The following is a 14,821-nucleotide window of genomic DNA, read 5'->3' as shown; positions in this document are numbered from 1 at the left end:
ACTGACAAACACAGGGCTTTAGCTGTCCGCTTCACGCCTTCTGTTTATAATATATGCATTACTGTCCCCGTACCTTCCTTCATAAGCTCGTCTGATAGAAGCCATAATTCATTCATAGCTCAAATAATGTAAACGCGTAAAGTAACTGGCAGGTTGCGTTCCAAAGATGAACAGCGCAGGCAATAATTAAGACGCCTATATAGGGCCTCACGCAGCAATGCCGTGAACTGCTCGAACGTGAAGTAATTGTGAAAACGCTCTATTGCTCACTGTATATTGGTCAGGCTGCCTTAGCCCCGCCCTTCTGTGACCCGGATGGCTGCTGAGACGCACGTGTAGCGATATCGCTGGGAAGTATCGGAGTGGAGTTTTCTTCTATCGCTTCTGTTTGGGGGAAAATCACAGCACAAAAAAATGGAGATCGAAAGCGCCGCAACCTCCGGGGAAAGTTTCACAAGTGTCACCTCTAAGAAAAGCAGGAAGAGAAGAGCGGCCGAGGAGAGGCCCATGGACATGGGGGAACAGCCCAGCAAGAGGCCCGACTTTCCTCCCATCTCTGGAGACAAGTTAATGGTATGGAACGTTATGTAATGAGGCAACACACTGATCTGTACAGACAATCGGCTCCGTGTTCGGGTTTGTGTAGGTGAAAAGACCTCTGACTTAACCTATAATGAAAAACTATAGTGACGTCTAACATCCTCATTGTTTACAGCAGGGTCTCGTTTTATTAATATACACATTAAAATCACAACGTATATGACATCACCAAGCTTCAGTGAACTAATGACATCACTAAGCTCCAGTGAGAACTAATGACATCACTAAGCTCCAGTGAGAACTAATGACATCACTAAGCTCCATTGAGAACTAATGACATCACTAAGCTCCAGTGAGAACTAATGACATCACTAAGGTTCAGTGAGAACTAATGACATCACTAAGGTTCAGTGAGAACTAATGACATCACTAATGTTCAGTGAGAACTAGTGACATCATTACACTTCAGTGAGAAGTGACACAACTGAGCTTCAGTTAGAACTAATGACATCATTAAGCTTCAGTGAGAACTAATGACATCACTAAGCTCCAGTGAGAACTAATGACATCACTAAGCTCCAGTGAGAACTAATGACATCACTAAGCTCCAGTGAGAACTAATGACATCACTAAGCTCCAGTGAGAACTAATGACATCACTAAGCTCCAGTGAGAACTAATGACATCACTAAGCTCCAGTGAGAACTAATGACATCACTAAGCTCCAGTGAGAACTAATGACATCACTAAGGTTCAGTGAGAACTAATGACATCACTAAGGTTCAGTGAGAACTAATGACATCACTAATGTTCAGTGAGAACTAGTGACATCATTACACTTCAGTGAGAAGTGACACAACTGAGCTTCAGTTAGAACTAATGACATCATTAAGCTTCAGTGAGAACTAATGACATCACTAAGCTTCAGTGAGAACTAATGACATCACTAAGCTTCAGTGCGAACTAATGACATCACTAAGCTTCAGTGAGAACTAATGACATCACTAAGCTTCAGCGAGAACTAATGACATCACTAAGCTTCAGTGAGAACTAATGACATCACTAAGCTTCAGCGAGAACTAATGACATCACTAAGCTTCAGTGAGAACTAATGACATCACTAAGCTTCAGCGAGAACTAATGACATCACTAAGCTTCAGTGAGAACTAATGACATCACTAATGTTCAGTGAGAACTAATGACATCACTAAGCTTCAGTGAGAACTAATGACATCACTAATGTTCAGTGAGAACTAATGACATCACTAAGCTTCAGTGAGAACTAATGACATTACTAAGTTTCAGTGAGAACTAATGACATCACTAAGCTTCAGTGAGAACTAATAACATAACTAATGACATCACTAAGCTTCAGTGAGAACTAATGACATCACTAAGTTTCAGTGAGAACTAATGACATCACTAAGTTTCAGTGAGAACTTATGACATCACTAAGTTTCAGTGAGAACTAATGACATAACTAATGACATCACTAAGCTTCAGTGAGAACTAATGACATCACTGAGAACGGTATGTGGATACAATGTAATAAGTTCTCGTTGGAGCATATTGATGTCCTATACGCTGCATGATTTAAATGTATGTATTGATAAAACGACACCCTGCTGTAAATAATGAGGATATTAGAAGACACCATCGTTTTTCATTATAGGTATCAAAGAACATGGTCAGTTGCCCTGTGCCTTTTTATTGTAATAGGAACTTATTTATGACCCCCCTGATATCCTTTATATTGTGCAGTAGGAGGTCATTCTCTATATCATATGGTTAGAAGCACAGTTGATCATCCCCAAGAAGAAGAAAGGAACCAGCAACAAGATGGAAAAAACTTTCAAAACAGGCAGTGACACAGGGAAGGCTGAAGAGCCAAACCGTAGAATGCTCATGAGTAACTATCCATATAACTGCTAGGATTCTGCATGTGAAAACAAAACATCCACAGAAGTCTTAGGTCAGTCTGTAGACTCACTGTCATACCAGGGACAGCCTCTGGCCAAGGCCTTTGTATCAGAATGACAAGGAGAGTTTTATTAAAAACATCCACAAGACCCCTCGTAAGGTGACAAATTGACAATTTCCTCATCCATTTCGATAATTGGAGAACCTTAAAAGGATACTGTCATGGGAAAACATGTTTTCTTCAAAACACATCAGTTAATAGTGCTGCTCCAGCAGAAATCTGCACTGAAATCCGTTTTTCAAAAGAGCAAACTGATTTTTTTTTTATATTTAATTTTGAAATCTGATATGGGGCTAGACATATTGTCAGTTTTCCAGCTGCCCCCAGTCATGTGACTTGTGCTCTGATAAACTTCAGTCACTCTTTACTGCAGTACTGCAAGTTGGAGAGATATCACCCCCTCCCTTTTCCCCCCAGCAGCCTTAAGTTGGCCATAGACTCAAAGATCCGCTCGTTTGGCGACATCGCCAAACGAGCGGATCTTTCCCCGATATGCCACTAACGGCATGGCTATATCAGGGGTAATTCGAACGTTCGCCGTGTGGCCGAACGATCGAATTACGATGCGCAAAGGGGCTCCGACGGGTCGGTCGGGTAAAAATCCAACCTTCCCGATCGATATCGTGGCCAGATATCGATCGGGAAGACCCGTCGGAAGCCCCCATACACGGGCAGATAAGCTGTCAAATCGGTCCAAACGACCGATATCGGCAGCTTTATCTGCCCGTGTATGGCCACCATAACAACAGAACAATGGGAAGGTAACCAGATAGCAGCTCCCTAACACAAGATAACAGCTGCCTGGTAGATCTAAGAACAACACTCAATAGTAAAAACCCATGTCCCACTGAGACACATTCAGTTATATTGAGTAGGAGAAACAACAGCCTGCCAGAAAGCAGTTCCATCCTAAAGTGCTGGCTCTTTCTGAAATCACATGACCAGGCAAAATGACCTGAGATGCACCTACACACCAATATTACAACTAAAAAAATACACTTGCTGGTTCAGGAACTAAATTTTATATTGTAGAGTGAATTATTTGCAGTGTAAACAGTGTAATTTAGAAATAAAAACTACACCATAAAAATCATGACAGAATCCCTTTAACTTAGTTTTGCACAGAGGTACAAACAAACAGACTCTTGGAAAGGCCTCCTGGTTTGCTTGCTATCCTGACACTAATAAAGGGCAATGGTGCAGTTCAAAATTAACAAGAAAATAGAATAATAAAAGTTTGTTCCTATTGCTTGATCAGAAAATATCGAGTAGGTGTGATCCGTTTTATTGCCTAAGAACTGTACTGAATATGTCTATATCTCTCTATGTCCTGCTTTTTATTTTTCTTAGGGAGACAAAGATGAAATGAGGAAAATCCCTGTCCCCTCACACAGATACACACCTCTTAAAGAAAACTGGATGAAAATCTTCACCCCAATTGTGGAGCATTTACAGCTTCAAGTGCGCTTCAACCTAAAGTCGAGAAATGTAGAAATAAAGGTAACGTCCGTTTGTCATAGGAGCTAACGTTTCATCGGCCCTCACAGCCCTGTATGTGCCGTCATCTTCTTGATTCTTAGCCCATCCTGCATTTAAATTTGGGATGCACCGAATCTTCTATTTGGGATTTGGCCGAATCCTTTGTGAAAGACTCGGCCGAATACCAAACCGAATCCGAATCCTAATTTGAATGTGCAAATTAGAGGCAGGAAAGAAAAAAGTGTGAAAAGAATGTTTTACTTCCTTGTATTGAGACGAAAAGCCACATGATTTCCCTTCCCACACCTAATTTACATATGCAAATTTGGCTCGGCCACACACAAGGATTCAGACAAATCTGAATCCTACTCAAAAAGGCCAAATCCCGAACTGAATCCTGGATTTGGTGCATCCCTAATTTAAATAAACTGATTGTAGGAATGTGCTGAGCAGACCTGGTTGGCACATATAATTAAATGTATCTAAATAAGGAATGGCATTTTACAGGGGGAAATAAAGTGTCATTTTTAGCACTGACTGGCACCTATTGAATGGATTAATGGAATGCTTGTATGTGGCTGTCACTAGTACAGGTATAGGATCCGTTATCCAGGAATCCGCTGAGCTGCCATGTAGTAATTATCTGTATTAATTACTAATCAGCCTTATATTGTGACATTTCTATTCTATGTGTACTGTATATTGTGAGTGGGTCCCTAAGCTCAGTAAGTGACAGCAGCACAGAGCATGTGCAGTGAATCAGCAGAAAAGAAGATGGGGAGCTACTGGGGCATCTTTGGAGACACACTTTACTGCTAAAGGGCTGTGGTTGCCTTGGCTGGTACAGAAGCTCAAAACATAATGTACAACATTTTTAGCTACTTCTTTAGTTAGGCTTTAGTTCTCCTTTAATGGGGGGAATGTAATTATTTTCACTGTAGACTATTTTTTGCCACCAACGGGCACCCGTGTTGTTCTGTAGCAAATAATCGTCGTTGGTGTGAATTGTCCTGTCACAGCTGCTTTTCCTTTATCCTCATTAGACTTGCAAAGAAACCACAGATGTCGGTGCCTTAACAAAAGCAGCTGATTTTGTCAGAGCCTTTATTCTTGGGTTTCAAGTTGAGGTAAGTTATTGCCTTTTCCTCTGGTTCTGCACGGCCTAAACACTGTGTATATTGTAACCAGCACAGGTTTGTCTGTGAGTGAGACTGTAGCAACGTTTCCCTGTCTGTACAGAGATGATGGTTATAGACAGGTCCAGACTGGGAGTCAATATAGGAGCTTTAAATACACCAAGGCCCAACCAGCCCAATAAATAATGACTGTCTATGGCAGTGATCCCCAACCAGCGGCTCATGAGTAACATGTTGCTCTCCAACCCCTTGGATGTTGCTCCCAGTGGCCTCAAAGCAGGAGCTTATTTTTGAATTCCTGGCTTGGAGGCAAGTTTTGGTTGTATAAAAACCCACAGTAATGCCAAACAGAACCTTCTGTAGGCTGTCAGTTCCCATAGGGGGGTAACAAAAAGCCAATTTAAATCTCTTATTTGGCACCCTGGAACTTTTTCTCATGCTTGTGTTGCTCCCCAACATTTCCATTTGAATGTGGCTCACACATATAAAAGGTTGGGGCCCTTGGTCTATGGCATCTTACAGCAGCCCCTCTGGCATTTGCCAGAATCCATAGATTGTCGGCCTGGGGGTGGTGGCGGCGGCAGACTAGAACATTGTAATAATGGCTTATAACCTGGGGAGGTTCTTAAAGTAGAAGGAAAGTCATCTTGCACTTGGGATGCCAAATGTTAGGCACCCCAAGTGATTGTATTGACTTACCTGAAACCCTGGGCCTGTGCTCCTATCAGCAGAAAACTGCACCGCCCGGGGTTATACCAGCGAGCACCATGGAGCGATCTTTTTCCGTCTTCCTCTTTTTTCAAATTTCCCAGGGCAGACGCATCTGGAGTTGAACGAAATAGCCGACTTTTTAGTTAACGTTCAGCTTTTCGTTCTACTGTGCATGCGCAGCCACGCAAAGAAAGTGGATCGCTCCGTAGTGCTCACTGGTAGAACCCCGGGCCAGTGCAGTTTTCTGCTGATAGGAGCACCAGCCCAGGGTTTCAGGTAAGTCAATACAATCGCTTGGGGGTGTCTAACATGTGGCACCCCCAAGTGCAAGAAGACTTTCCTTCTCCTTTAAATACGGGGCTGTGGGGGTTTATGCGGTTGCTTTCACTGTTCTGCTATGTTTAAAGGGCACCTGTCTCCAAAGAAACATTATCTCTAACCAAAGGTGCAGGTTAATAGAGCCCATACTCCTGTTGGGGGTAATAGTAGTTTCTTTTTTTTAAAAAAATAATTTCCCCCCGCCAGTGCTTGGCCACCCACACCGGGAGGGAGCTGCCAGTGCAAGTGGCCATGTTGGGGCACCTACATGCACATAATGAGCAAATGCTGCAACTTGTTGTTGTGCATGTGTTCTGACCAACATGGCCGCTTGCACCGCAAGCTCTGTAGCTGAACTGCAGCTCTTTTACTTCCTCATCTAGCGCACAGCTCCGCCCCCTTTTGCTTTCTGCACTTTCCTCGATGCAAATATTGAAGAAGCAGAGGCAGTGTGTTTGCCCAGTAGGCACCACACCACTTACAGTACGATTCTCCACCTTTTTTCCTTCCTCCTACCCTTCGATGGTAGTGATGTGCGGATCGAGAAAACCCGGACCTGCACTCACTTCCCCCCCCCCTCCATTTATAGACCAGCGACAACCAGCCCCACTGGGGGGGGGGGGGTTGGGCAGGTGCAAGTTTATAAAACAGGAAGTCAGAAGCTGGCAGTTTAAGGTCTCCGGTGGGGAAAGCAGGCAGAAGAGCTCAATACGAACACACCCATAAGAGACGCCAACCGGGGGTAGAGTCCTGCACGGAACCAAATTCCTAAACCCGTAGTCCGCGACCCTAACTGCATACCGCATATTTACCCACTTAGATCCTCTACCTGCCTTATCCGCAACCCGCCGTCCACCATCAAACAGGAAGTGCTGGTGCTGCAAACGTCTTCAAAAGTCGGCGGGGACAGAAACAAGTTTTGTAAAACTTTAAAAGTAGTAAAACATAGACAATATGACATAAGATAAGGAATTAAGATGAGACCTGCATCTATAACCACACCTGAAAATCCTCCCCTCATTCCGCAGGGTGCCCGCTTTATTTGCGGGTAACCCACGGGTACCCGACCCGCTGCAGGACTCTAACCTGCGGGTATCCGGCCATCCTGCACATCACCTCTGGTTTTATGTTGGCCAATTCAGGATGTGGATAAAAGCTTTTGCTTGTTGGGTGTCTGGCTAATTTTGGCACGGCGCATTTGTTTTGTGTCTTTCAAAAGTGACATGACCAGGACACAGTGTTCCCATCCCCCACTCTTTTATCTGCAAAGTGCAGAATTCTTCTTTATTGTGTCTATTTCTGAATATATATTTTACATTTCCCACTACTGGGGAATCTATTCTAGGTTTTCCTATTTACCTTGTGTCCTTGTATTGTGATGTGTTTGTACCAACTAATTGTGCCCCACATTTGCTGCAGGATGCGTTGGCCCTGGTCCGGCTCGATGATCTCTTCTTAGAATCCTTTGAAGTGACAGATGGTAAGTCTGGTAAAGTAGGATATTTATAAAGCTCTTACATTCAGCACCTGCCCTGCTCATTAGCTCTTATGTCTGTCCGGCTGCAACTTTTCGTTTTTTTTTCTACAAATTCGCTTTGCTGCCGTTTACATTGGCTCCTCACCCAAACTCCTTTGTGGGGAATTCACAAAAGTGCTGATACTGAGACAAAATTAAAGTGGAGATAAAAATGTTGAATTTGCCACCAAATTCACAAACCTCTATCTCCACTTTTGTAAATTTGTCTTTTAAACAGACACTTTATAGATTTTGGTGGCAATTCACAAAAGTGGAGAGAGACCATTTTTGGAGTAAAAGTGGTGGTAAACTGGAGTAAAATACTTTCTCCATAATCACAAACTAAATTCCGACTCAACCAACACTTTTCATATTTTATTGAAAGAAAGTTTACAGACACTTTTATGAATTTGTCTTTCAAACGACAAAATGGCGCAAAAACAACATTTTAAATGACATTTATCTGCCGACATTTTAAAAATGGAGTAAAGCTCAGTATAACTCTTCCCCGTGTGTCAGATCAATTCTAAATCTTGTTGGAATTCACAATGCTTTTCTGGACAATGAGCTGCATTTTGACCACCATGGTTCTCCCTGGGAGCAAAGGCCTTAAAGGAGAATTCAACCCTAAACTTAAAAAACCCTACCCTTCATAGTCCCTCCTCCTCCCAGGCCAAGTTTTACCCTGGACAAATGCCCCATACGTTTTACTTAACCCTCGGTGCGGATTCAGGCATTGGAGTTCACGGTCGCCATCTTCAGCAGCTTCGGTAATCTTCCCGGTTCTCTTTTCATGGACAATTTTCATGAGCTTCAGCATATGCGCAGTTGTCGCGAAACAGAAAATTGCTCCAACTGCACATGCGCTGACTGGCGGTCTCATTTCAAAGATTTCCGAAGAGAAGAAGATGGCGCCCGTGAACTCTGATGCCTGTATCTGCACCGAGGGGTAAGTAAAATGTTAGGGGCATTTGCCCGGGGTAACACTTAGGCTGGGGGGAGGGAGGCGGGTCTTTTAAGTTTAGGGTTGAATTCTCCTTTAAGGTACATGTAGAGATGGTCGGCGATATCGGACTGGTTCGATAGTGGGCCCTAGGGCCCAACAACTGGATCACAACGTTGAGCATAGGGATGCACCGAATCCAGGATTTTGTTCGGGATTCGGCCAGGATTTGTCCTTTTTCTTCTGCCCGGCCAAACTGAATCCAAATACTAATTAGCATATGCAAATTATGGGCTGGGAGGGAAATCGGGACTTTTTGTCACGAAACAAGGAAGTAAAAAATGTTTTCCCCCCCTTCCCACCCCTAATTTGCATATGCAAGTTACTATTTGGATTTGGGTCGGTATTCGGCAGATCTTTCGTGAAGTGTTTGGGGGTTCGGCCGAATCCAAAATAGTGTATTCAGTGCATCCCTAGTAGAGCGTAAAGGCAGTCAGATTGAGGACTGCATCAACAAACCAAAGCCTGCCCATCTGTCCAACTTTTGCCTAGATATCGATTGGGGAAGCCCTTCTGATGGCCCCACACAATGCCCAATAAACTGCCAACTCAATCTGTCAGCAGTTTATATCTGCTCATGTATGGGCTGAAGGTGTCCATGCAAAGTGTCTTCTGATGTCTGGGCTTGGTTTTTGTGTCTCTGCACGAGGAAATTCATCTAGAGATCAAGGGCCGGGCATGTCCAGCCAATACCTCTTTCTTTTTTTAACTGCAAGTGCCAGAATTCACAGTCAAAGGTGTCAGTGGTGTTGAGAGCTGTAGTTTAGCAGTGTCTATAGGTCGTCCAGTTTTCCCATCACCAATTCTGAGCAGGATAAGGGGGGACAATTTGTCACTACTTCATCCTTACTAAACATAACCTCAGCGAATTGCTTGCATTATTTTCTTTACATTCCCTTCCCCTGCTTTGTGTTGGCAAATTCTCGCCTTTTTATTCCCGTTTTACTTTTCATGTTCAGTTAAGCCGCTGAAGGGAGACCACTTATCTCGGGCCATTGGGCGAATAGCTGGAAAAGGAGGAAAGACAAAGTTCACCATCGAAAATGTCACAAAGACCAGGATAGTTCTGGCTGATTCGTAAGTACAAACGCACAAACTTCTCCGCTCATGGGTTAATGGGTCTTCAACTGTGATTGGACAGTCTCAGCCTTCAGTGCTTGTGATATCTTATGTCTTTTAACTTTAAAGGGCTCACGAACAGACAGTTTGTTTACGGAGATACAGGCACCGTTTTGAGATTTCTGCTGTGCTTTCCCAGGACCAAATAACCTCCACTCCCTCAAATTGCCAATTTTCAGTCTACAGCAGCCTGGTTTTCTACCCCAACTCATTGGGCTACCGTGTGCTTCAGTGACCGGCCTAGAAGTTCAGGGGGGGGGGGGCTGTATCTACTGGGTGTGGCACAGCAGAAATCCGAAAATAGTGTTGCTTTCTGTGAATGCAGCTAACGTAGATCTGAGTGGAACTGGTAGCGTGATGGGAAGTTAAAGGAGAACTAAACCCTAATAATTAATATGGCTAAAAATGCCATATTTTATATAGTGAACTTATTGCACGAGCCTAAAGTTTCAGCTTGTCAATAGCAGCAATGATCCAGGACTTCAAACTTGTCACAGGGGGTCACCATCTTGGAAAGTGTCTGTGACACTCACATGCTCAGTGGGCTCTGAGCAGCTGTTGAGAAGCTAAGTTTAGGGGTCGTCACTAATTATCCAGCAGAAAATGAGGTTGGTCTGTAATATAAGCTGATGCTACAGGGCTGATTATTAAATTCTGATGCTAATTGCACTGGTTTCTGTGCTGCCATGTAGTAATTATCTGTATTAATTACTAATCATCCTTATATTGTGACATTTCTATTCTATGTGTACTGTATATTGTGAGTGGGTCCCTAAGCTCAGTAAGTGACAGCAGCACAGGGCATGTGCAGTGAATCAGCAGAAAAGAAGATGGGGAGCTACCGGTTGGGATGCACCAAATTCAGGATTCGGCCAGGATTCTGCTTTATTAAGCAGGATTTGGATTAGGCCGAATCCTTCTGCCCAGCCGAACCGAATCCGCATATGCAAATTAGGGGTGGGGAGGGAAATTGCATGACTTTTGGTCACAAAACAAGTAAAAAATGTTTTACCCCTTCCCAACCCTAATTTGATTACGCAAATTCGGATTCGGGTTCGGTATTCAGCCGAAAAGGGTTCGGCCGAATCCAAAATAGTGGATTCCGTGCATCCCTATTTACTAGGATTCAGGGATTACTAGTTACTATTTACTAGGGATGCGCCGCATCCACGATTTTGGATTCAACCGAACCCCCGAATCTTTTGCTAAGCATTACTGAACCGAATCATCATTTGCATAAGCAAAGTAGGAGTGGAAAGAGGAAAACATTTTTTAATTGTTTTTTTTGACAAAAAAGTCATGCGATTTCCCTCCCTGCCCCTAATTTGCATATGCAAATTAGGATTTGGTTCGGCTGGACAGAAGGGTTCCTGCTGAAAAAGGCCACTCCTGGATTCGGTGCATCCCTACTAATTACTGGGACATGTTTAGAGACCCAGATCTTCACTGCTAAAGGGCACAGGCTCTCACACCAGATCTAGTATCTATCTAATTACCTCTAGTCCATTATGGAGGGGGTCAGTGTTTCAAATATCTTAATTACTGGAAAGAAAAAGGTAACGATGTCCTTTCTAACCATATTGTATTTTCTTATTTTCTTCACTGGCAGAAAAATACACATAATGGGATCATTTCAAAACATCAAGATGGCCAGAACCGCAATCTGTAACCTCATTTTAGGTAACTATTCATGTCGTCAGCCATTGTCTCTTCCAATATGGTCCTAATAATCCCTCTCAACTCTTGTAGGAAGCCATAGAGGTGTAAATGGAATCACTAAGTTTGCAGCAGGTCTTCTAACCAGTAGCAACCAAATAGATGTTTGCATTCAAACAGGCCACCTGCCGACTGGTTGCTATAGGTTACAAGACCTACTCCAATTTTCCTCCCACCCCTAATTTGCATATGCAAAGTGGGATTTGGATTCTATTCGGCCAGGCATCTGAAATCTGAATCCTGCTGAAAGGCCAAATCCCGAACCGAATCCTGCATCCCTCGTTTTATGCATTTACCTAAAATTTAATTAAAGTACCACCAGCGATTACTTTAGACCCAGATTTGTTCACTTCTTTTGCTTTACCTGAACAGGGAGCCCACCATCCAAAGTGTACGGCAACATACGGGCAGTGGCGAGTCGGGCAGCTGATCGGTTTTAGCGTTGGACGACGTGGAACGACTGAACAGCGTGTAGATTTTTTAAATTGTGACTCCTCCCACATCGAAATTTTTTTGTGCAATTGACTGACGTGCAGAAGAGAAGAACGTTTGTTGGCACAATGATTGAAGCAGTTGGTTCCCCCCTGCACTGGTCCGACTCTTCCTATTAACATGTATATGACTTGAACCTGAAGAATTAATGACTCTGCCAATACATTGTGAAAATAAACAATAAATGCGAGGTTGCTGATTCGCTGCAGTGTTCTATAGACTTCTTGGTCCAGTATTTGATCACTGGCTGTGACAGGTGTTAAAATACTAATACTTATCATAGTATTCATTAGGGTGATACAGGTATGGGACCTGTTATCCAAAATGCTCAGGACCTGGGGCTTTCTGGATAACAGATCTTTCCGTCATTTGGATCTTCATATCTTAAGGCTACTAGAAAATAGGGTGCACGGAATCCACTATTTTGGATTCGGCCGAACCCCTGAATCCTTTGTGCATTGTATATGCAAATTAGGGGTGGGAAGGGGAATTTTTTTTTTACTTCCTTGTTTTGGGACAAAAAGTCATGCAATTTCCTTCCTAATATGCAAATTAGGATTCAGTTCGGCCGGGCAGAAGGATTCGGACGAATCCGAATCCTGCTGAAAAAGGCCGAATCCTGAACCGAATCCTGGATTCGGTGCATCCCTACTAGAAAATCATGTAAACATTAAATAAACCCAATAGGCTGGTTTTGCTTCCAATAAGGATTAATTATATCTTAGTTGGGATCAAGTACAAGTCACTGTTTTATTATAACAGAGAAAAAGGAAAACATTATAAAAAATTTGGAGCCTGTGGGAGACGGCCTTTCTTTAATTCGGAGCTTTCTGGATAATAGATCCCATACCTGTAGTGCCTTGCAAGGGTGATCTGTATGAGTGTGCTATGCCCGATTGCCAGGATTCTCATTCAGTGAATGGGCAGTGATGCAGCTGGAGATTGTGCAGAATATATATTGCGAGTGCTGGACAAACTAATCTGGCCATACATGTACAGGTACAACTGAAGCAGTGTATGTATGTATGTATGTATGTGTGTATTTATGTGTGTATGGGACCTGGCCCACATGTATGTGCTATAGATGCTGTTGGTTTATTAGTTGTGCAGGTTTGAAAATCCAATGTAGAGATGTAAACAGGTTATTGGCAGATGAGGAAGTGAAGGGAAACCACAGCTACTCTTTATTTCCGGCCATTCAGCCTCTCAGGCCAAACAAACGGAACAATTGTTATTTAGTAGAACTGTAAAGATCCTCTTAATAAATGAAGAATAAAGCACAGGATTGTTCTGTTAGTGAAGGTTCCTTGTGTGAGCGGCAGAAGATCGAGTGCAGCCCTCGTGGCCAGAGTATGGTCATTATTTGTCAGTGGTCTCGGTGCTGCTGGAAACTGAATCATTGGCCTACGTGTAAAGGTTACAGGACATGCCACAAATTTACATGTCAGCTGACGCCTCAAGAATACGGGACGCACATCAAGCGTTCTGCCACAAAGTCTATGTAATTGTAAAGGAAAAGCCTCTCCCACTAGAGATTGTGTTGTCATTGTACAACAATGTCAGACGCTTTCAGTAAACGACTCCGGCATATGAATGTTTTGCTCTGTACAATACAGATCTTCTCTAATGTTTCTACTGGCTGCATTGTATTCACCTACTTGGAGATCATTCTGCTTTACTACAAATGACGCTACATTACCTAAAGACCAGAACCAAGGGGATGAAGTTGGCGCTAGTTGTAATTAAATAAACTCAATAGGCTGGTTCTGCTTCCAATAATAAGGATTAATTATATCTTAGTTGGGATCAAGTACATGGTACTGTTTTATTATTACAGAGAACATTTAAAAAAAAAAAAGATTATTATTTTGGTCTATGGGAGACAGGCATCCTGTAATCCAGAGCTTTCTGGATAGCAGATCCATATCTGTACTTTTCTTTGTGTTCAAACATTCATGCTCTGCAACAGGAAAGGGCCTCAAATAAAAGAACAGAATCACAAATGATTGTACACAGTAGCCTTAAAGGACCAGTAACATAAAAAAGATTTGTTTTAAAAAACACCAAGGCAGTTTTAAACTTTTAATTTGCAAAGCTTTTATTAAGCAATTACTTACCGATTCTCTGCATGCGCTTCTCTGCAGAAAGGGCGACGATCCATCGTGCGGCCCTCGATTTCTCCTCCCTGGCTATCTCCTATAGAAGGCAGGGAGGAGAAATCGAGCGCCACACGATGGATCGTCGCCGTTCTGAAGAGGAGCGCATGCATAGAATCGGTAAGTAATTTCTTAATAAAAGATTTGCAAATTAAAAGTTTAAAATGTCTGGGTTTTTTTCGTTAAAAAGGAAAAAAAAAATTTAAATTTTTTTTTTAAAAAAATTCGTTACTGGTCTTTTAAAGGACAAGGAAAGTCAAAAAAATGAAATCCCATTTTAATGAAAACGAAACCTATCTCCAATATACTTTAATAAAAAAATGTGTACCGTTTTTATAAGAAACCTGACTTTATGCAGTGAAATTCTCCCTTCATTTACTGCTGTGGATAGGAATTGTCAGACGGTCCCTAACTGCTGAGCAGGGAAACAATCATACTTATGAACAGCAGGGGGAGCCCCAGCCTTACTTCCCAGCCATGCAGAACTCCAGCAACTTTGTTCATGACGATCCCTAAGCAGCCCAGACCACACTGAGCATGTGCACAGTCTTAGTCTTGCAAAGATGTTTAACAAAGTTACAAGATGTCTTGGTCTTGCAAAGATGTTTAACAAAGTTACAAGATGGTGACCCCCTGTAGCCAACTTTGAAAGCAT

General features: G+C 42.8%; 1 protein-coding gene across 1 annotated transcript; it reads left to right on the top strand.

Moving 5' to 3' along the window:
* The first annotated feature begins 306 nt into the window (after positions 1-306).
* pno1.L (partner of NOB1 homolog L homeolog) lies at positions 307-12,212 on the top strand. Its single transcript, NM_001085973.2, is given in 7 exon segments — positions 307-573; positions 3,871-4,020; positions 5,043-5,126; positions 7,584-7,644; positions 9,643-9,760; positions 11,412-11,482; positions 11,891-12,212. Coding segments are annotated over 7 exon segments (711 nt in total). The 5' UTR covers positions 307-414; the 3' UTR covers positions 11,959-12,212.
* The last annotated feature ends 2,609 nt before the right edge of the window (positions 12,213-14,821 follow it).

Source organism: Xenopus laevis, chromosome 5L (genome assembly GCF_017654675.1).
Source record: "Xenopus laevis strain J_2021 chromosome 5L, Xenopus_laevis_v10.1, whole genome shotgun sequence".
Classification (NCBI taxonomy): Eukaryota; Metazoa; Chordata; class Amphibia; order Anura; family Pipidae; genus Xenopus; species Xenopus laevis.
This window is presented reverse-complemented; position numbering and strand designations above follow the sequence as displayed.